Source organism: Calonectris borealis, chromosome 7 (genome assembly GCF_964195595.1).
Source record: "Calonectris borealis chromosome 7, bCalBor7.hap1.2, whole genome shotgun sequence".
Classification (NCBI taxonomy): domain Eukaryota; kingdom Metazoa; phylum Chordata; class Aves; order Procellariiformes; family Procellariidae; genus Calonectris; species Calonectris borealis.
The window spans coordinates 30,539,444-30,563,056 of record NC_134318.1 but is presented as its reverse complement, the minus strand read 5'-3'; the positions used below and the strand labels follow the sequence as shown (position 1 = coordinate 30,563,056).

The 23,613-nt window shown below is 41.1% G+C and overlaps 1 protein-coding gene across 2 annotated transcripts in view; it reads left to right on the top strand.

The window, feature by feature from the left end:
- The window catches only part of STN1 (STN1 subunit of CST complex), a 54,760-nt gene that overhangs the window by 29,885 nt on the left and 1,262 nt on the right, over positions 1-23,613 (top strand). Inside the window, exons 8-14 of one of the 2 annotated variants that reach the window (XM_075154986.1) lie at positions 1,251-1,413; positions 8,367-8,489; positions 9,089-9,161; positions 13,302-16,981; positions 19,729-19,808; positions 22,089-22,226; positions 22,676-22,800. In XM_075154986.1, coding sequence (XP_075011087.1) covers positions 1,251-1,413; positions 8,367-8,489; positions 9,089-9,161; positions 13,302-13,459 — 517 coding nt within the window. In that variant the 3' untranslated portion in view covers positions 13,460-16,981; positions 19,729-19,808; positions 22,089-22,226; positions 22,676-22,800. Of the gene's footprint in view, positions 1-1,250; positions 1,414-8,366; positions 8,490-9,088; positions 9,162-13,301; positions 22,227-22,675; positions 22,801-23,613 lie in introns of both variants that reach the window. The other variant, XM_075154987.1, reaches the window with a different exon arrangement.

Below are 23,613 nucleotides of genomic sequence, written 5' to 3'. Positions count from 1 at the left end.
TGGAGAAAGATAGAACAGGGCCCCACTATGATTTAGACGGATTTAGATTTAAATACCACAGTATTTAAATGCTGTACTGCATACAGTAGCAGCCTGCTTTTCTCCCAAATAATTGATGATCCATACAGATGAGATACCTGTCCATAATCTGAGAAAAGAAATATATTCACTTTGGTTCAGCATTATTAGGAAGGTAGTAAAATACTGTTTACAGACCTCTTGCATATAGTAAAGAAAGCTGGGTGTCCTGGTTTCGGCTGGGATAGGGTTAAATTTCTTCCTAGTGCTGTGTTTTGGATTTAGTATGAGGAGAATGTTGATAACACACTGATGTTTTCAGTTGTTGCTAAGTGCCCTCCTAGTCCAAGGACAGCTCCCGTGCCTACTGACTGAGCTAGGTACACAAGGTGGGAGGGAACATAATCAGGACAGCCAGCCCAGCTGGCCAATGGGGTATTCCATACCATGTGACGTCATGCTCAGTATATGAAGGGTAGGCGTGATCCAGGAAGTATCGATCGCTACTTGGTTATCGGTCAGCGCGGGTGGTGAGCAATTGCATTGTGCATCACTCATTTTGTATATTTTATCATTATCATTATTATTTTCCCTTTTTTTCCTGTTCTATTAAACTGTCTTTATCTCAACCCATGAGTTTTTCTCACTCTTACCCTTCCGATTCTCTCCCCGTCCCGCTGGGGGTGGGGGGAGTGAGTGAGCGGCTGCGTGGTATTTGGCTGCCTGCCAGGTTAAACCACGACACTGGGGTTTGGAGCAAGGTTTGGGGTGAGGTCAACAGATTAGATGGGGGAGTGTCCTTGCCTGATTTTGTTTTATGTGTAAGTATAAGGAGCTATTCCATTGAAATGCTCTCAACTTCTGCTGCCTGTGTCATTGTCAAATCACAAATTCATAACCTCAATAAACTGGTCAAACACCCATTCCTGTATTCAGTTTAAGGGTAGCTGGGTTCTTATTGGCAGGTCTGTTGCATGTAGTGTGCTTTCAGAGATTGCAGATCTTAAAATCACAACACTGTTACAGCAAGTGATTGAAGAGGAACAGTTGGATGTTTATTGCATATAAAAATGATCTGTTTTAATTAAGGGTTTAAATTCAGATTCTTTAAGGACAGTAAAATACCTTTTGACCTTTGAAAACCAGTCTAGCATGCTAACTTCAAGTAATTGTTCTAAAAAATGTTAGTAGTATATTTCTTGCCTTTTGACATGTTCTATGTATTCTTGTAGTGGCCCGGAGGGTCAGAATTTCTCAATCAATATGCTGCATGACAAAGTGAAAGGCTTTCTATTAGAAAACAAAATTCAGACCTTTTACCAACAGGAGTTGGAAACAATTGATACTCTGGTGTCTCTGGCTGGTATGCATCTACCCAGTTCCAGCTGTCAGGAGGTGAGTGAATGTAACTGTTTCAAGTTTTTAGTGAAGGGAAATAACAGCATGTACTTTTTTTAAGCATAAACAACCAGATCAGAGACTGGTGCCTTCAGAGGATTCAAAAACCGCAAGTGCTTTAGCTTTAGCTCTGTGCATGAATTATTTACAGAGCTTGAGGAAACCTCGTCACTTGAGATGTACAAAACTGGATTGAAGAAAGCCATGTGAAAAAATTCTGTTGTTAAGGGTAATCTTGTATTAGGGCTGAGTAACCATACAGTCTGCAACAGGCACTAACTTATCTAAATCTGTAAATAGTGGCAGTATCAGAAAAGGAGATTCCTTTAAGGTGCTTGAGCTGTTTGGGACAGATGATTGAGATCCTGAGTTTGATCAGGAGAAGGGAGCACAAAGTCTTTGTCTTGTTTCTCATTTGAAGCTCAATATATTAATAGAGATGTAGCTTTCAAAAGGAGATTATAATGAATGGATGAACAGTGCTCCCTGCTACATGTTTCTCTTGTTGGAAATCCCTAGTTGTGAAAGGCCATGATTGAAAGGATCAGAAGGTGGGATTTAATTGAAATCAGTTTACATGCAATTGTGAGGAACCAAACTGTTGAGAAACTTTCCAGTGAGATAGTATGCTCTTGATCAACCGCAGAATGGGAAATAGAACAAAAAACATCTTGTAAAATGGCTTTATATTACTCTGTGCTATTTGGAAAAATTAAAGACCAGATTCTCAACTTGTGTGAAGTGGTAAATTTCTGCAAAAGTAACAGAGTTATGGCTTTTACCATGTTACCAATGGCAACTGAAACTTAAACTAGAGCATTGTGACTCACTTGTTTACTTTTTGGATTTCTGTAGAGAAATAAATCCATGGCACTCATTTTCACTGCCTGATTCTGATATGCACTGTAAAATTAAGTGCTATGTTATGTTAACATCTGATGTTTGTTTAATTCTTAAAAAAAAAAAAAAACAACACCACAAAAACCAGTCCCTTTGTAGATGAGTTCAAATAATAATGAAAAGTAGCTCTATTCTTGTTGGCCCCTGTGAACTGCTTCTGATAACTGTTTCTTGATAGCTGTTTCTCTTATTTTTATTAAAGGCATTTTTGCTGTTTGCTTTAAAGCAAGCATGGATATAAACAATAACAGGAGCTACTCTCATTTTTGACAGAAAAGTTTGATACTAGAATATCCAACATGGGACAGGGTATTTTTTCTAAACTAGCCGGAACAGTATTAAAAGTTCGCAAACACTTTACATTAAAGGAAGTAGTGGTCATTGTGACTAATACTGGAAACTTCCATCTTTGAAGTTTCAGCATTTATAGAAAGATCAAGATGAATAACTTGCAAAGCCATTTAAAGTAGGAACTGGTGCAGAACAAACATAGAAAGGCATAAAAATAAACCAACCAAAAAAATCAAACCAACAAAAACAATGTAACATCAGTGTTGTTAGCAGTCATGAGGAGCTATCATAATAATTAATAGTTGCTCCTGACCCTGATGCAAGGGTGTGAGTATATGTCCCAGGAATTTGAGCACAGAGATGCTTATTTAGAAATTGCAGTTCTCCTTATTGCCCTTTGGTATTAATTCCTTGCAAAGAGGCTTATATATCTTTGCATAAGAAAGAACCTGCAGTTGTCAAGTGACCTGAATGCCTTAAGAGGAGTGCCTAGTAATGCTCTGGAAATGCATTTTGTTGTTCCTCTGCTCTGTCTCTTGAAGGTGTCGTGTCTCATAATTGGCAGTGAGTCAAGTACCCAGTTTGATCCACGAAAATAAGTGTAATAGATCCGATTTCTGTTCCTCTTCCTTTCTTTTCCCCTTTGTAGTCTTCTGTTTTGCGTCACCCTCAAACCAAAAGGATAAAGGGTGCTGCTAACGTGGAACAATGTTATTTCATGCCTATTTGGCAAGACAGGAGCTAGATGAGTGGACCAAACTAATCAGGTCACACCACAATATACACACTTGTTCACTTCTTGCACTTTTCCTGGATGTGAAAGGACGAGTTATTTGGATGTATAACTTTATTTTTTTACCCTGATTCCAGTGTTCTAGAGCACAGTTGCTGGTAAACTCTTTCCTTGCCTCTCTCTTCCTTTCCCTGTGATCCTAGGAGATGTGGTGCACCCCCTTCATCTCTTTCCCAACTTTTAAAGTACTTGCACAGTGTTCATCATAGTGGGAAGGTATCTTAGCATGGAATATTTTCTCCAGGGAGGTGGTGAGCTGCTATGGAGTCACTGGCAGTGGAGTGGAGCAGGGGGTGAAGATGGAAGGAGGTAGCTGGGATAGCTTGAGGTAGGCAGCATCTCTCTGTTCCTTTTCAGCATTGCTGTGCCCTGTCCCCATCCCACACATGTCCTACAACACCTAGTTCCAGTCCTAATGGCTCCCCAGCAGTGCAGTTGTTTGGCTCTCCAGTATAAATTTCCCTCTAGCAGATGACATATACTAGGGAACATTTAATTTTATAGTCTACAGAGGGTGGGTAAGAGAATTGGAAGGCTTGGTGTTTTTAAAAATAATTAAAAATTAACAAATCTGTTACAATTTTTAAAACCAGTGGAGCTTTATTTCACATAACCAGTGCCCGCTCTATCCTTAAGCTGTAGCCTTTCCCTCATCCCTTAAAACAAATGACTTTTGAGACTGGGGAGGTGGGTACCACAAGGAAGACTACAAGCAAAAAAAGGAAAAAGTAATCTTGTGCTTAGAGAACCTAAAGAGTGTACTTGCTGGACTTAGGCAATTCTGTTTGGCAAATGGACAAGCCTTTGCTTCCTTTTTTTTTAAAGAACACTACATGTGAACTTGATCCATCCAGTTTCTCAACTGGATTAAATATGACTTACAACCAGCCAGTCTTGATTAATCATTTTTAAGCACTTCTTCCATGCATAAGCTATAGTGTGTGCTATTTTAGTATTACCATTCCAGATTGTGTATGTCACTAGCTTGGACATGTAACTTGGGTTGTGCTTTCCAGACTCTGTTGTTTGTATTTCTCATGATTTGAATATTATCTCAAGGTCAGCGATGACAAGTAGTTAAAGTAGGGAGTTTTACAGTGTTGTTCATACTTACTGTATATACCTTGTACATTGTACTGTAGGTATAACATAGTGCATTATACATTCTTGATACTGTGTGCTTGTCTTCCTGCCTCTTGAGGAAGCTTCACTGCTACTTTAAATATGTATATTGCAAAGCTTATTATGGGGCTTCAGGACTGACATGTCCAGAATCACTATTACTAAAATTGTCACCTAAGCCAAGGATTAAACACTGCATGAGAAATGGCAAAGGGCAATTCCATGAGTGGAATCACCTGTGTGGTTATACCAGGAAACTTTAATACCATCAGGGTGTGTTGTGATTCATAAAGAACCAAAGGTTACATACTTTCAGCATTTTGAACAGACTGACTAATTCCTGTATCACTTCATTCTTTGACCTATTATTGATTGTACAGAGAGTTTGTCTTGTTTTAAAGATCTGAGAATAACTGGTTGCACAGCACCATCCCACTAATCTGTGTGAGACCCCTCAGATGGAATATGTTGATTAAAATACCAACTTAATTCTGGAGACATGGATTCTTCTGTTGGCTTTGCTACAGAGTCCTTGGCTGGTCTTGGGAGGGAGGGTAGTGATTTAATAAATTGTTATTTAATAGCTGCTTCTCTCTCAGGGGGGAGGGGCGTGGAAAACGTGTTTTGCAAAAGTGAGGAATGATTTCTGGATGCTCCTGTGTTTGGATGTACATCTTAATTTATTTGAAAAGGACCTGATTTAGGGGGAAGGGCGGGAACCCCTGCTGTCAGCACTTCAGGGAACCTGAAATTGTGCACCCTGAAACTAAGGCATGCTGAAGGGGGACACTTTGCAAAACGAGGTGTGAACATTCAGGTAAATTCAAAATCCAGATTCAAATCTTGCTGGTGCTTTGGATCAGCAGTTAAACTACTTAATACCTGCGTTTCTCAGATGACAAGCTTTGTAAAAGTAAAGTGATGGTTAATAAGCTGTGACTCAGAAGGAACTACATTAACAGCTACAATACATCTTTATAACTATTGAAATGCAAGCATTTTTCAATCTCCTCCTGAAATAAAAGCAGGGGTGTGAAATCACATAGGATTTCATAGTCCTAGATTTATTCTCTCTGTGTATAGTCCCATGTTCAGTCTCCTGTAGATTTCTGCTCAGTAGACTAAATCACAAGCTTAGGTGTACATTGGCTCTGAGGGGGCATCCAAGACTAGAGGAAATGAGGCCTGGTTTGGCATAAAAGAAAGCGATAAGGTATTGGGAAGAAGTACTATTGACTTATGAATTTGCAGGATGAGATGGTGGAGATATTTTGGGTGGACCAAAAGAACAGATTAAGTAATTTTAGATTGTGTTCACAAAGAAACTCCTCAATTGTTGCTTTACTCAGAGGGATGGAGAGGAGAAAGCATGTTCTAGAGCACGCTAGGAACCCCAAACTTCTCCTGTCATTTCAGGATAATATTAAAGCCCCTGAAAAGGGCAGGAGCCCTCATTTGTTCTTCAGGAACAGTCCTTCTGCCATGGAGCCCTTTCCCTTGGACTCTGCAGCAATATGAGAGGGTGCTGATATGTAGCAGCTGCTTACTTATTTTCTCACTCCCAAGCCTGCCTCTCTGCCTTTGCTCTCTCAATGCCTTGACTTGCATTCTTAGTGATTCTGTTTCAGTACCCGTCCAGGCTGAGCTGTGTGTCAGTTCATGCAGAGTCTGTTTTTAATTATCTCCCTTTTCTGACGGGATCTCAGTGTTAAGCCAAACTGAATAATTATCGTGCTTCTTTGGAGATATTTTTATCTTTTTTTCTCCCCAAATGTTTGCTTTCACATTAAAAATTGATCAGAGTCTTGAGGTGGTTGCTTTGCTAGCAGTTTCTTAGATTCTTGAGGATTTATTACTGCATTTGAGTGAAAAGCAAAGTCATTTTACATATGGCTATGAGAATGTGCTTTGCCATGAGAAAATATTCACTCTTCACTTAATCCTTCCTGCTACGTTTTATGTTTGTTTCTTCAGTTCATCAGAAGAGACACTATGAAGAGAAATATGATAGTGACACTATGAAGAGAAATATGCTGTGACTGGAATGGTGTCCAGATGTACGGTCAAGTTTGTAATTAGAAGCAGTGTCTGTTGTTATCCAAACTGATATAGCTGTGGTGGACAGGGGGATAGACAAACATTCGGGCACTGAAGTCCTTCAGTCTGGAACAGGAGGAAAAAACTGAACTGAGAATAATAGCCATTGTTCTATGTTAACTATCTTGAACTATTAGGCAATTATTTTTGACTGTTGATTTGAGAGGAAAAAGATAGATAGCTGTTGTGGGACAGAGTGAGAGATGTGATTATGGCCTGCTGAAATACTGAGGATTAGCTGGAGGAAGGGGATGGAGAAACTTGTAATGCATGCTAACGCTAATATCCCTACTGGATCTCTGAACTATTTCTAGTTAGGCACATCAGCTTCCAGGCTTAGAAACAGTTGGAGTTTCACTTGAGACTTGCAAATGGATATGAATGAATGTTCTGTGAACAGATATTCTTCCATTGCTAATGTGGTGTCTGTTTCACATATTTGTATGAATTTGTTCTAATGCATGGTGGTTGCCTGTTTCACTCCCAAGGCTTCTGTGAGTGCATCTGATGAGTGAAGTAGGATATGTGAAGTCTGATACTTTTGTTCAGAACAGGGTGGGAGCATTTACAGTGATAGTTGAAGAAATGGCTTGGCAAATCTTGCTTTGGTTGCTCTGGTGTGGTTCTAGTTATCACATGTTGGTTTGTGGGAAGCAGTTTAGCTCTGTTCTCAAAGAAAACCACAGGGAGCACAGTGTGCTCCCAACAGTTGAGGAAACAACAATCTGGGAATTGAAGCAGTCTGTGTAGATAAATGGGAGGTTGAAGGATATAGTAGGACAGATAAAGATGGAGAACAGTAAATCATGGTCTTGCTCCTATCTACCCATACTTTCTCCTCTCCACAACCGATTCTTTATTTCCTTCCACTTCCCTAGCTGTCATTCCACTATCTTAGCTCTGCTCTACTTCCGAACAAACCCTGCTTTTCCCTGATTTTTTTTTTCTCCCCTTCCTTCTCTCCTACTCTGTTAGGTGTGTCCCAAACACAGAACACTTTGTTCTAAATAACCTCCTCAGTTACGGACTTGCAGGCACATTGTTCTCTTTTCACAAGAGACTCACCTGCCCTCAAAACTGAATCCTTTGCTCCCTTATCTCATATACCTGTCTTAATTTCTTGTATGCTCTTTATCCTTTAATTTCATTAGGCTGTGGAGAAACTCTCGAGAGCATGATTAGAATGTGTGTAAAAATTTGGAAATGAAGGGGACAAGAAACAATACTGTTCTTGCCAGTTTCCTCCTTTTCCTTGGACACTTCCTCAGTTTCAAATCAGGATATGGGAATCCACTCCCCAGCACTTGGATTCCTCCTGAATATCACCTTACAAAGCACTGATCTCCCTATCTTCCTACCCTTATTACCAGGAAAACTCTGAATATTAGCAAAGCTTGATTAGCTAAACAGGCAAATGCTCTGCGAGCATCACAAGCCTATTCCAAAAGAGAATTCTCAGTACATAATCAAATAGCTGCTAAATACAAAGAAAGCAGTAGGGAGATTGTGGTTCCTTATGAATAGCACAAGCTTCTGGTGTTTGTTTGTTTGGGTTTTTTTTAAAGCTCAGGGATGTTGGTTAATTCATACATAACAGATATGATTTGTGAATTACTAAATGAAGAAAAATGTGTAACAAAATCACATGAAGTCCTCTTGCTCTTGAAAGCATCTGGAGCTTTTTGCTGGTAACTTTAGTTGAGCTGCGATTTCTCACCATCTGCTTCATTCCTTTCTTCCCATCCAGGTGAAGTCAAAAAGTGACTCCAGTTCCAAAAGGATTCACAGTGTTTTTAAGGAAGCAATAAGGATGCTACAAGAAAAAGGGGTGGTTTTCCAGAAACCTAGTAGCTCCAAGGACTTATACCATGTAAGGAACTGAGCTGTGGTTGCAAACAAGTTCAGGGGTATGACTTTCATAGTCAGTAGAAATGTTTCAGAAATAGTAGAAATGTTTCAGAAAAGCTGGACATCCAAGTGCTGTCTGTTTACTCAAAAGTCTTATCTGCAGCTTACTTCACTGTTGCTTTTACCTCTGTATCACCCACCTAGTTGTTCTTTTTGTAACTCAGCACCAGACTTAAGCACTGCTGCTGTTCCAAGTGCAGTCTGTGTTCACTGGGTTGCCAAACTGTGCGCTGATGCAGCTGAGCATGCTGAAGCCTGGGACAGTTCTCTTTATTGAAGTGGGTTGAAACTTGGTGTTCTACTGAGTTGGTCACCCTCCTTTGGGTTGAATTTTGGTATATCATATTCTTCACCTAACTCATGCATGCTGCTAATGGTACTAAAAATAATAACTGAAGATTTAACGTTCATTATTTGTCTCGGAGGCAGTATGTAATGCAGACTGTAGTTATGACAGTGTTAGTTTAGAATACATCATGGCCTTGGATTGCTTTTCAACAGCCATGCCGTCTACTGTGAAATAGACTGCTATAAATTGCCAGTTTCTTCTGTTTTCTCCAGGTGACTGACCATGATAAGGAGCTGCTTAAAGTGACCCTTGATGTGATTAAAGAAGACTGTCGAAAACCCAGGCGTAAGCAGCATTGTGATCAGGGCTCTGAAGAGCTGGTGCTGATATATTGATGAGAGTATCTCCCCCTGCTGCTGGATTAGATATGCTTCTTGTCCTTACCCTTGAACTCGGAGCTAAGTTGCTGGTGTAGCTAATCGGTATAGCTAAAAGCGGGAGTGCAAGAGCAGCTTCCTGTGAGCATGGAGAGAGAAAGAGCAGGTCTGCCCAGCAGGAAGCAAACCTCTCAGATCTGACATAGGCAGCCATTATCTTAGATCTGTGTCTTTTGAGAATACTTAGATTTTGGGAGGAACCAAATGTAATGAAGTTAGGTCAGCACCTAGCAGCTGTTGCTTTGCACTCTGGATAAGTAGCAAATCTTGCTAGTTCAGTTTCCACAGAGGAGTTGACACAAAAGTGACTGTACAGAAAGGTGAAATCCTCGCCTCCATTAAATCAATAATAAAACTTACTTAAGTCAGTAGGATATTCTCTGTAGATCTTAAACTCAGGTAGAACACAGGTGGTTGTTCTTTGCAGGTAGGATTTCAGTCTAACAAAATCCACTTCAGATAATGTACCTTGTGTGGCTTCTGAGTTATCCCTGTCCCTCAAGCCTATTGTGTCTTATTGCCATGGTGATTGCATGCGCTTGACTTGAATGTCTACTAATTACACAGGTGCATTGCTACAGAGTTTCTCTCAATTCATTGGGCAGAATGTGTCAGCAGGGATCACTTGCTGCTGGAGTGCAACTGTTTGTGGGGTAGAATGCACTTTAGTACAGAATAAATGACTGATTAGAACATAAGGCATATAATCTTAAATCGCTCATATCCTTATACTATCATAACTATAATAGTGCTTGTAGGACCTGGTATATGATGGTTATTCTGCAGTGAAAAAGGCTAAGTGAAGTAGTATTATTTTTGAGTTTTCAACTGGCTACCTTAAGCAGTGGTACAATTGTAGACAAGGTTTGTAAGTAGAGGTAAAAGTTCTGTATCTTTGGGGGATGGAGGGATTAGATGCAACTGGGCATGCAGGTGAAGATGGGCTCATTTGCCTGCGGCTGTTTCAGTGCAACCAGTTACCATATCACATTGTTTTATTGTCTTTTATCCAATTAACAAATACAAACATCTTCTCTGTAAGAGTCAAATCATTCCTCTGCCCATTTCATACATCAGCTAGTTCTCCTGGGAACCTGGTTTTTTTCATAATTGTGCCACTATACAGGCCAGAACTTGTATACAGTTGACACAGGGCACTGAGCGACTGCTTGGTGTTTAACTCCCCTCATGTGTGTTATCACACTGGTAAAGTACTCTCAGTGCTCCATGAGAGGTTGGGAAGTTCTTTTTCCCAGTCAGGAAGAGTCAACTTGCAGAGAGAAACTTGTAGATCAGTCACAGAAAAGACTTTGAAGAGTCCTGCGTCCTCAAAGCCATGTTTTCCGTACTGAGCAGGTTTAAAAATAGCAACTGCTTTACAGAGCCTCTTGTTCTCCTTGAAGCTTTCCACCTATTTAGTTTCTTGTTGTAAGGAGGACAATTTCCAGGTCAGTGTCTCTTTGCTAGTTTTCAGAAGGACCGTTTCAATGTCCTGGTCACTGGTAATAGAAGATTTTGAGAAGGAAAGCCAAGAAGCTTCAATCAAAACCAACAGGGTACTATGGCTGTTTTATTTTTACTGAATGATGCAAGAGCACAGAGCTCAATGTAACTGTCGGACCCCCTCTGCTGGTGGCATGGCAGTCGTAGCCACCCGCTTGGCCTTGACTAGTGAGCAGGCTTGTAGTGAGAAAATAAGAACATGGCAATGCCTCAAAAGCTTTTGCTTGTTTGTTGCAAGACCTATTTTGCTTCAAGAGTCATATTAATCTTCCATGACAGGAAGACTGATTTATGATAAACCAAACTCTTCTCTCCAATGAGTTACTTCTCTGCCAGTTTTCAAGGCAATACCTCACTCCATTGCTTTAGTTGTGACACATTCTCAGGCCCAACCCAGCTGCCTGGAACTATTGTACAACTAAAAAAATCCTCAGCGTGCCTAGTCAGAGCTCCACAAACCCTGATCTGAATTATGCCTACATGGCAATCCTAGTCCTTGGCTCCAATTGTAATTCTAAACAGCCTGATCTTAACTGCCCTCATGCGAGGCCACTGTGGGTCTATCTAGAAGCTTAAGACAGCCAGAAAAGAATGACAGTACATTTTGACTCCAGACTGAACTACAAAATGGTAGACTTAGTCCAGATTTGTTTACTTCTTTTTTTTTCCCTTTTTCTTTTTTTTTTTTTGACACATTTGCTCTGGTTTTAAGCATAGATGAGGCTAATAGTAGAGAGGAAAAAACCAGAACCTCTTTAAGTTAAATTTAATATATCAAAATGGACCCTGTGTGAGATGTCCACAGTGGGAAAATGCTAGTTGTTCTATAATGCCGTCCTCTCTGATATTGGTAGTCAGGCAAGAGAGTTAATCACAGCCTGGCTTACCTCAGCTGGTAGACAAAAGCTAGAACCCAGTGTGGCAATGAAAGAGGGACAGCATCACTCCACTGCAAGGACTGTATTCCCTCAAAGCTGGGTCGTAGACTAGAAGTGTTTCTGGGTTACTTAATGATTGTACACACCTCCAGCTACCCCAAAATGCCATTTTCTACCAGCATCTAGGAGGAAAGTATGTATTGTACTGTTGGGTAACACTTGAGTCACTAATTAATTCATCGAGACTTAAGCTAAGTTACTGTAGATCAGGGATGGGCACTTTGACCTTCTTATGACAAACCTATGACTAATGCAAAATGCAGCTACCTGCTTTGTTTGCAACAACAGTCACTATGACCAGGTAGAGGCATTGTTCTGTTCTCTGCACTTATCCGTCCTAGGGTGGTGGATGCATTTTTGGCTACCAGCCACAAAGGTCTTTCATCACACTGGATCACTGACTTCTAAAGAAATATCTTTGCCTGAATCACAGCCTAATAGGCTGAACTGTTTATTTACCAGTACTCAGCATTGCCTCCTGTGTACCAGTGACTTTTCTCAGCAGCTTCTAAGGCAGTTCTGGGCCTCAGCTGATTCTAGAGTAGAGATTGGCAAAAATAAAACCAAAGGCAGCAACAACAAAATACAGGGATCTCCCTGGCCCATGGAAATTTCTCAGTACCCTTATCAAACTTACCTTACATCACGTGAGCTGCGGGCTGAGGAGGAGGAAAGTCGTTTGTGCTGATGTGTCTCATTTATGCTAGTTTTCCATTGTTAGCCATGGAGAAGAAAGAAATCTGTTGTGGAGTTCAGTACTCTGGGAGACTGGGAGCTTGCAGCACTGATGATTAGTGGGTTTGTAGGGTCTGCTGGGGGAAATGTTGAGTGGGACTGCTGAGCTTCAAATGATGGCTCCACCAGGCACACAGTAGCTGCAGGCAATACTGCAACTATTAAGGACCTTTTGTCTCTGGCTAGCCCTCTAGGAAAGGGGATTACTCTTACATTTCTGTTCTCTTGTACATTTTCAGGGTTCATTGCTCTTAAAAGGAGATAAAATTTGATACTGAAGTTCTGTGACTTTCTACTCCCATAATTGAGTAGTCTGAAGTGTGGGGATGGGATTGCATTGCTAGGTGAATGAAAGTTGCACTGTAGCATTTTTTCCACAAGATGCCAGCATTGGGCAAGCAGTTACAGGTTCTGGCCACCGACCTTCCTTCTGTTCTAGATGTTTTTGAAGTTGGGTATGAGCAAAAGGATTTTCATTTGGTTTCTTCTGCAGTTGCGGAAACTGGATGGCTTGCATAGGTGGACAGTGGAGGTACCCTTAAGTTATTAAACCTCATCATTAGGTTGTACTGAATGAGCCCTGTATATTAGAGTTTGCAAGACTGATTATCTTTCACCCTCATTACTGGTGTTACAGCCCTGACACTTCCCAGAAAAGTCAGTGGGAACAGTTGATAACTGGAGAACTGTAGGCACAGACTGGATCTCTTCCCTCTGAATACATGCATCTCTGCTTTAGTACCTAGGACATTCTTCCTCTCCGACAGCTGTGGTTTTTTTCATGACTAATCTGGATTATAATAGTTAAAAAGAGGCAGTTAGACTGAAGTCTTTCCTCCATGCCTGGCTGCATTTTCCTTTTTTTTCTGCAGATGCTGAAAAAGGCTGCCATTTCCTTCATGTCCTGAGTTGTGTTCGGCAGAGCTACAACCCCTCTCTGGCTGAAGTGGTGATGCACCGTGTCTTGGAACTGCTGGAAAGTAACAGTGATGTTGTCAGCACTATGGAAGGATATTATATGGCATTTTAAAGAGAAAAGATAAGATACATTTGTTCTGGTCCCTTCAGGATAAAGGAGGGAAGGAGGAGAGGTTGAGTGACCCTGAACAGCTGCTATTATCTGGTCTGATCTAGATGGGGGGAAAAAAAGAGCATTCTGATTCTGCAAATGCTGGTTTTGTCCAGCTCTAGAGAAATTGTCCGAATACTTGTTTTAATATTCTTGCTGATTTCCTTGCTATTCCTAGTGAAAGTTGTATCAAACTGAATCTGGATGTCCTAATACAGCAGGGGAGCTGGAAGAGAAGCTGGGCTCTTTCCCTGCAGTAAGATGTGACATGGCCATCCTCACATTTACATCCAGTGAGCCCTAAAGAAAAGTCACTGCTAAAGCACTGTTTACTGCAATGGTCACGGCCAGGACTCATTTTTCTGGCTTAAAGACTGATCTTGTGATCTTTCCATATAGTAATAGCTGTGGATCTTTCATTTTACGTATACTTTATAATAGCTAGAGAAAGGATGCAAGCACGCAATCAAAAGATTTGCCTGTCCTTCCTGGCTGTGTTGGTGTGCTCATGTCTATAAGTATGTATTCCTGAATGTGCACAGCTTTCCCACTACTAAAGCAGTCCTCACCTTTCTCTGAAAAGTAATATTCAGACACGGGGTCCTGCGTCCCTTCCCCATCCTGCAGCCTTGCCCACTGCTTGTCAAGCATGTCTGGATTCCCCTGGCTACCATGTGCGCTACTGATGTGCGTTGTTGTGGATTCTGTTCGGACCAGAATTCTCGAAATCAGCCACCATTTTGCTGTTTATTTTTAAATTGCTTCCTACACCATAAATGGTAAACCATAAATCGGGTGCTTTGGAAAAGAAAATATGAAAGCTAGCAAAACCCACTGTAATCTCCATGTTCCCTGTTGCCTTTTGTGTCTTCTATTCCTTGTCACCTTTGGCAAAAACCACTAGCCGTATCTGTGCTTGCAGAGGACAAGACATTGATGAAATAACATGGGCCTAAAGAAGGTTACTGTGCAAGACGTTTTATCTGGAATAATCAGAACTCTGTTATGTGCCACAGTTCAAAGCCTGGAGCTGTTCAGTATTTATCCTTAGAGAGGGCTTGCTGCTGCAGGGGCTTGTCTGTTTAATTAATCTGTTTAATTAATGGTATGGAGGTGAGACCTTTAACTTGAAAAGAGTAGAAAGGATTGAATGTATCCTTCCTCCTTCCTCTGCACCTTCCCTGTAACAGTTGAAACAGCAGGCTCCCGGGAGGCAGATGTAGTGGTAAAGCCCTAAAAGGATTGACATAGCAGGGAAAAATAAACTATATGCATGAGGAAAGCCAGTGAGTAGCCCCATGTGTGCCAGGTCTCTGGTTTGTTGTTATATTATATGCCACATTCCAAGCCCTGGCTGCAGTGAGATATAGGCTAAGAGACAGGCATGACAAAATATTTGGCATTTGTATTCAGAGGCCTGTGGAAAACTCTGGCCTTAAAGAGATGGTGCATTTGTCCATGGTGGAAAACTATGTGTGAATCATTCTTTTGCTGTAAATTCCCTACTTGCTGCAGGGCTCAATAGTTGATTTCCCTGCAGGGTGCCCTACTCTTAGCATTGCTGCTCTGTTTTGAGTTGGGTACTTTCGAGTCAGATCTTAATATGGGCCTGAACAGGTGCTGAAAGGATGTACTTGTGCAGAAGGAAATAAGAGAAGAGGATTAAGAAAGAATTGTAGAAATTGTCTTCCTCCCCCCAGCCTCCTCCACAAGCGTCTCTGGAAAGCAGGGAAAGAAGTCCAGATTCTGAGTGAGGTGGTACTGAGGGGAATTGCAAGTTTAATTCATGCCTACAAAAAGATCTGGTTGGCCACAGGGGAGATTTGCTTCTCTCATTCCTGCTCTGATTACTGATCAGTTTGAAGTGATGCTTAAAAACAAAGGTTGTCTATGGAAGAAGTAGTTTGGAATATCGATTCCTAAATTCAGACTCACTTCAGGAGTTAACCATATATTACTGCTTGATTATGGAGAAGTCGCCCACTTGGCATGAATTTGAGGATATTTTAAGGAAAGTATGTCATGTCTTGGACCATATGGAAGAGCATGGCACCTAATTTAAGAGACTGACTTGGCCGTTTTCTTGAAAAGTCTTACAGAATCTGATTTTGCTGGGAAAGGGTTAAAAGAACACTGCTAGCTCAGGGGGAAAGGTGATCTCCTCTTTTAAGTTAGAAGAGAGAAAGACTCTGGTTCTCCTGAGGGTGTCAGCCAAGTGTGTGGGCTGGATGAGTTTTGGGAGGAGCGCTGCGCAGCTGAATCTTGGAGGAAAAGATAGTCTGGAGATCGTATTGCTCTTTAGGGTCTCTTTAAAATAAATTCATACCAAAACAGAATTACATCTTTGTCCTTTGCAGCTTGGATAGTCATACGCACAGCATCTAATGTGTTCTGTTGCCTCCAACTTTGATGCTGCACTTCCTGTGTTTGTAGGTGTGTTTCTGTGTGTAAAGTCTGCCTAAAACCCCTGGCCACCTATTTTCTATGCATTGGAGATTGATGCAGACACAAAGTGTCTACCCTCTCTGTTCTGCCCCTGTTGCAATTTAAAAGCATGGATCAACTGCGAAGTGTCAGAGATGAGGTGGGAAGAATTCATCTCGGGAAAGACAGATAAGTAACTCTGGAAAGAACCTGTCTTTGGAAGTTTTAAAGCTGGTCCTTGCTGGCGATGCTGGACTTACTTCTGATTGTGGGTACGTTCTATTGGAGATTGCCCTCCAAGAACAAGAAAAAGGGATTTTTCTCACTTGAGTTAACTCAGGGGAAATATGAATGAACACAAGGGAGCCTACAGTTTTTACAAGAGTGAAAGGTTAAAGTAAAACTAATAGAGGAACCTAGGTTTAAGTTACACAGATTCTAATTCTGAATAACTGTACGGAATAGTTGTGCCTTAAGCTTGCATGCTTTATTTTTTCCATGGTAGCCACCCAACACAGACTAACGCTTACTCTGGTTGAGTGCATTCCCTCTCTTGTACCTACAGGGAATACCATATGCATATGCTTGCACAGAAGTACCCCAGCTAGCTGTGGGAGCACAGAGCTCACTGTAGGTTGATTTACCCATCTACTCAGTATCTCTACAGTATGCTTCTGTGACAGCAGTCTAGACATACCCATACTGGTATAAGTCACCTTTATGTAAGTCTAACTACACACACTAGGGCTTTTACTGCTAATAAACTGTCTCTCTGTTTAAAGATCATATCCTTAACCAAGAGAGTCATATCATGCACACTGTTAAAATTCTTAGACTTAGACCACACCTACAAAATATTGTGCGGAACATTCAGTGAAAGCACGCTTTCTTGTTTTGTTTAATTTGAAAACTCGTTAGGCAACACAATTATTACTGGTTTATTAAAGGACTTTGAAGGTGGCACTTTAATGTAAAACTGACAAGTGAGAATTCATGTTGTAGGACTGCTTCATGGCCAGTTCCAGTTTCCATAGAAACAGTTATGGCAGTAAAAGGCAGGTAAGTAAAACGGAGTATTTAAAAGCAGTCAGCATTTTTATGTTACCTGAAAAATCTATGTTTCCATAGAAATGCAGCTCCTGAGAACAAAAATTACCAAAGAATCTTAGTTTTCTATTCTAGCAAAATGTAAGGTGATTGGTCTTCTGGTGAGGAAACAAAGGAACAGCTCTACCTTCAGTCCCCACCATCTGCTTAGGTGACAGAAGAGATGAGGTTGTTTCATGCCTCAGTTTCCCTCTTTTGTAAATTGGGGATAATATAGCTCCCTGTGTAGGGCATAAGCCTCAATTTTTCTTAATGTTAGTCATTAAAAGCTCTTGAGATCTATTGGTGGGAACTATTAGGGAAGAACTCTGTGGGAGTGGATGAATGAATAGATGCTGGAGTGGGACTTGGTTCTAGTCCAAGCCCCACTTTTGCTAATAGCTTTATTTTTCTCTGCCTCTCTTTCCATGCATATTGCTTTGCCTGTCTTGTCTCTTTTCTCTCCAGGTCCTATGAGGCAATGATGGTCTCCCTGTTTTTATTTGTACCAAATATTTTTCCTGGAATCCTGTTCCCTCTTATGACTTCTTAAATGACTTCTTAAAAATAGAAATCCAGATAAATGAGTTCTGAGTATTCTTGTTCTCAAATCTTTGGATTGTAAATTTGTACCCATGAGGGTGTGTATTTTACACAAGCTATCTGGGAAATGAAGCTTTTCTTTCAAAGTAATAAATGAAAAATTTAAAGATTGGCTACATGACTGAAAGCTGTTACTTTTGTGCATCTGTCCATTTTCGATATTCCAGTGATGAACACCATAAATAGGAACTGCTAATTCATTATTCAGAATGAGAATTCATCAATGAGCAGCCAGAGAGGCATGGAGCCACATGGAGAATTATGAGACAAAGTACTGAAAATCTGCTTGTCAAGAAATGCAGTTTGGTTTACTTTGGGAGTAAGCTGATCCTGTGGGGAAAAGATGTGCCTAGCAAAGATTTGTATCTTTATACTTACCTCTGAAAGGGAAGGGAGCAAGTTCAGATCCCATGGGCAACCTGAATTTTGAAACTTCCTGTCAGTGTGGTGCTACGTTCTTTATTGCTGTATTGCAGTTTCCAGCCCTCCTGCCCCAACCCTACGGGCTAGCGAGCAAACAAAAGTTCAGCCACAGAGATAAAAGAGTAGTTATAATAATTGGTTACCATCCTCCAGGACCCCCAGCATTACAGAAACATTTTTGTGGATGTTTGTTGGCAGCAGGGAGATGCTGAGTTGGGGATCTTGGGTTTCATTCCCAGCAATATGCCCTGTCAAGCACAGAGGCTTTCCCCCCAATTTCTTTCATCTATTTTGGCTCTCCACTCTCTCCTCTAACTGTCATTTCTCAGGCCCTTCATTTCATTCACAGTCTCACGGCTCATCTGCACCACAGATCCTGGTCAAACCTCCTTCCTCTCTACTTTGTTCCCTTTTTCTTTCCTAACTCAAATATCTTGTCAGCATCTGGCAATTGAACGTTTCAGTATAATCGCCCTGCCTAACTGACCTGGTACTGTTCACAGCCTGTTCCGATTCCAGCAGGCTGTGCTTTGCTCCTTGTCTAGGCACCAGAAGAGGCAGATATCATCCACTTCACTCTTGAGCTTTCTTCCCCATGTAGTTTGTGGCAGGAAAGAGATGCAATTTCAGGAAGACAACACCTTTTCCACCCCACCCTCCCAAAGACCCAGTAGCACCCTCAGAGATTCTAGTGGTGGTTTTCTTGCAGGTATGTAAGTACAACATAAATGTAATTAAAAAATAAAACACTTGTGTCTTGCCCAAACCTGAGCAAGCACAAGTCACGCTTCTGACACTCTGCCTCTCCCTGCCACTTTTGCATCCTTGCAGATTTCATTGCAGACATGATCTGTAAAGTTGATGTGGACTTCTAGTTTGTGTGTCTACTAGTTAGCGTGTCTCCTTTTAGCCTGTTTTTTTTTCTGAGAAAGTGTGGCTATACTCTGATGTGATTATACTGTCTGTCTGGGCATTTGTCAACTTCTGTCCCACCACCCCAAGTAACTTTGTAATCTATTGGCTAGTTAAGAGGGGTGAAGGATCCTGAACTGTTATGGTCTTGCACATTTTTAGAAAATGGATGCACTGATAGAAGAGGGAAGCCCAAATTAGTGCCTCCATTAAGGGGAAGGAAGAAACTCAGTCATACAACACGAGAGAAACCACACACGAGACAGTTCCAAGGAACCCGTTTTTGTAACTTAAGTAACTTCAGCTACCACAAGAAGTACTTGTTCTGCAGTGCTCTTTTAAGAAATGAGTGGACTGTTTTTCCTGAAGTTTGCTCATAGAGATCACCCCAAGGCAGACATTCGTGATGGGAAACTGCAAATCAAACCGTTAAAATCTGGTGAAGTTATAGCATCTACATGAGGGTAGAAAGTTGAGTAACAGATTGTTAGGGATGCCACCAGCCCATTCCCACTAATATCTTTTAAATGTGCAATGGAGGCTATACTAATCTAGTCACAGTAATTTACAAGTTGAAACCAGCCCAGATTAACAAGATTGCCTGAGCATAACAAAACCAGGAATTTGCTAGTGAAAGAAATAACCTAAAGGAACAATTTTCAGCAAGTGTTGAACCACCAAACAGTACGGTGCCAATTAACCTGGCACAACATGTCCTACAGCTCTTGTTTTAGCTTGCTTTTTGTTATTGATTGGAAGAATGAACGCTCCTTCCCTACCAGCTAGGACTGGAGCTCTCTGCCACCTTAGCCTGCGATGAACAAGCAGACAGGAAAGTCGTCCCACCTCTGCTGTGAACAAGGTAAGATAAATTGCAAATGCATGTCACTGCGTAACAGCCAACATGATTAAATGAAGCATGTGCCAAGTCTGTTGTTTACCTGGAAAGTTCATGGTTCCGCCCAGGAGGAGAGACCTCATCCAAATATTACAGTGATATTTGGAAACAGGAGAGAGGAATCTGTTCCCTCAAATGTCTTCCCCAACAACAGAGTCGTGCAAGCCTTGCAGGCCTACCTGATTCTAAGATGTGCTTTTCTTGGCCAGGTACGAAGGTTGTAGGGAAATGAAAAGGGTGCTTGGAGTTGGGTTTTTCTCCTATTGCCAAAATTTAAGTCATTCACATTGAGAGTGTAGGAGTTATCCTACCACCTACAGCTGATGTTCTGAAATTGCTGCCGCCACTGCTGACTAATACTCTCTCATTGTTTTCTTCCCTCACCTTGTCTCTTTTTCCTGAATAAAATCTCTTGAATTTGATTCTTGGTTCAAAGTACTTACAGTCTCTCTCTGTCCTTCTGCGAGTACAGTGATCCAGGACAAACATAACAGGAGCAAACTGATACAGAGAGGAGTTTTTGTTGGAACTCTGAATGTAGGAAAGGATGAGAAATACAGAGGCAGCTGAGGAAGGAGGATTTAGCACAAAGATGTTTGAAATTAGTCCCATTAAAAAAGGCTAAAGAAATAATTGCCTAACGATGCTTTAGACATCTGTTTCGGAACAGGCAGCAGGTGTTGCATGTAATGAAAGCGAGGATTTGTACTATTTTATTTTCTACAATTAGAAGGCAGAGGAGGAAATGAGGGCAGCAAAAAATGGAGTAAGAGAACATTTATGATAAACAGCTGGACAAATTTATATAGAGCACAGAAATATTTATATGTTCTTCCTCTGCCTTCCTTATACTATGCTTTAACAGTTCCTCTGTTCTACAGGGTGTTTTGTGCTTTCTAAAAAACCAATGCCTTGGATGTTCAAAGTTAGATGCTAAAGTAAGAGTTGGCCACCAAAATGCCTTTGAGGATCAAAACGTTCAGGACAATGCAATTGTCACCCAAATGCTGTTACTAACTGATGGAAATGGTCCTGAAGGAGAAGCTGCCCTTGTCTCATAGCGGGTCTCTGTGTCCCTCAGTCACTAGACCAGTGGCTGAGAAAGACTCCTGTTAGTGAAATGGTCATTAGGGTTGCATCCCTGGTGCTGCATGGCCATAGCTTAATGCATACCTGGATCCAAATAAATGCCTGGAATTAGGTGGATGGTGTGTCCACTGCTCCAAGCTGAAAAGCACGCCTACACCAGGCCCTGCTAGAGAAACACTTCCCATGAGACATTTTCTGGTTTGGGATGATCTCATTCCTTTTTCCACGCAATAAACATCCTACACAGCATTTGGTTTTCCAAGCATCTCCACTACTGCCCTTCATCCCCTAACCTGGGAATGACTGGAGGGAAAAAAAATACTATTTGTGTCTACTCATGGGATGCTGTTGCTGCTGAGGAGGTCCAAAAGTGCTCCTCCTAAAGAAGTCTCTCTGCTGGGAAAACCACTTTGCTTTTGCATGAAGGTAACTTTAAAAAAAAAAAAAAAAATAAAAGAAATCAACGCGCTCCACTGCTGAGTGGTAGAGGTTGCATGTTACAGATTTCTCCTTACAGTGTCAAGCTTGTGCTTTTGTCATCTATGGTCTAACTGCAGTTCCATGACTAACTTTTCATAAGGTTTTATTGATACATTTTATAATTCACAGTCCATCAGTCAAATGTTTTCTGGTTTGGATACTGGCAGATAAACTCTTCTACTTTCTCTAGGGATGTGCAGCCAAATAAAATTACTGTTTGGTTTCAGAAGGGGTTGAATGAATAAAAACAGCAAACAAGGAAATTCAAGTTTTAAAAGGGCTTGGTGGAAATTTTGAATGTTTATACAGAGGACTTAGTGTCCATGTATATACTTAGAGGAAACATGGGAAGAAAATGCAAAGAAAGACTACTTCTTTCTAGATTGACTTTATTTGTAACAAGCCTGCATTTTCAATAATGGATTGCCAAGTTTTTTGCAGAGGATGAGGCAGAAGCCAGTCTCAAAATGTGCTATTTTGAGAATAGCGAGAGCGACTGAAGTCAGGGATAGCATCCAGGAAGAAACCTGGGGAATCCCAATCCAAACCTGTGATCACTTTGAATCAGTTTGATAAACTTCAGCTGGCTCCAATGTAAGCCTGACATGTATATAATACATAAAGAAAAGTGTGGTTTGGGCTTGCTTTATTTTATTTTTTTAACCATGTCAACAGATCTCCACAAAGCCTTCGTAACAATGGAAAAGTACAAGCTGTACGTGGATGAAAAACAGTCTGCAATTTGCTGCTACTACCCTAAACAGAGCGTGCAGTGCACATACTGCTATTGGAAATCATTCTTCCACAACTCAGGTAAGAGGACTGAAAAATGTTAGTCATGAAAAGGTTAAATTGTAAGATAGCTGCTTCAAGAAAAGGATAATCTATAATTTAAGTCAAGAGGGTGAAGCAGCCTTTCATAATGTAAGTAAAAGCTGTTATGCTGTTGGGAAAGCATGTACACTGCTAGCAGGGGGAATGATTATTTTGGTTTTTCCATTATACTAGATTGCACACAGGGGCTGATAAAGCAGCACTCTCTGGTGAGCAGGCTGGGAGGGGAAGGGGCACACTACTGTGCTCGGGGGGCTGCTCTGCCAGGGCTGTAGCTGATTTCTTCAGCTCCCTTCTACCACGTTAGCTGGACCTATTTATCTCCAGAGTGAATTTAATCTGAAGAGCAGTAATCTCCCAGGAAGATGAAATGCAATTGGCTTTTAAAAAATAAGAAAAAAAAGATCGCATCTTGCTTTGTGTTTCAGAGTTTGAGATCTGAATGCCAGACAGGCTCTACTATTCTTGTCGCTCCTATCAAAAGACGTGTGTGTTGAAACCCTGAAGTGGAAGGACTGCATGGAAAGCAGCCCTTTTAAGAAGCTGAGGTTTTGTAAGTACAGAAGCTGAGATGGGAGTGTAACAAAGGCTCTGTGTTGTGCTGTTGCACATCAGAGCCAAAAAACCCCTAAGGGGCACATCTCTAGTACCATGTCTAGCAGATTATGCATGCAACTCTAGTTGCCAGTAATGAGTTGTGTGGCTAATCTGTCATGCACAGCACTGAAACGCTCCCTTTCCCCCAAGGGGCTGGGCTTACGGGGCACTTTGCTTCCCCCAGGGTGCTGAGCACCGTTAGAGCCTCTTCTAGCTAGTGGGACAGGAAAACACTGTGTTCCACCTGGCAAACAGAAAAGCAAAAACAAGATAGAAAAGTCATCTTTAACAGCAACTCGAGCCACTACAGACAGGGTTATTAGGCCATAGTATGGTTAATATTCAAGGGGGTTTACTTATCTACAGTGATATGCCATGAATTAACAAGAGGCATCAGTAATGGCCCTAATGGAGCACAGAAAAGTCTGTCCCTTGTTTTATTTTCTCACTGATTTCATGATCCAAGTGTTTTCAATTTACAACTCAAATGCTTATTTACAAAAAATTTGCCAGCATAACAAAGTCATCTTGAAATATGAAAACTCAAGTCATGCTCCAGCTCTGAGACCGTCACACACACATTCTGTCACGCATCAGCTTTTGCTGTAATTGGAGCAGAGTCGAGGTTGCCGGGCTGTAGCTCTATGAGATCTGTGAGGCTAATGTGATTACCTGTTTGGTCAAAAAAAGAAAAAAAAAAAAATTCTTTGCCCAAATACCAACTTAGCAAATGAGTAGAAAAAAGCTTTTAAAATTCTAATTTATCTCA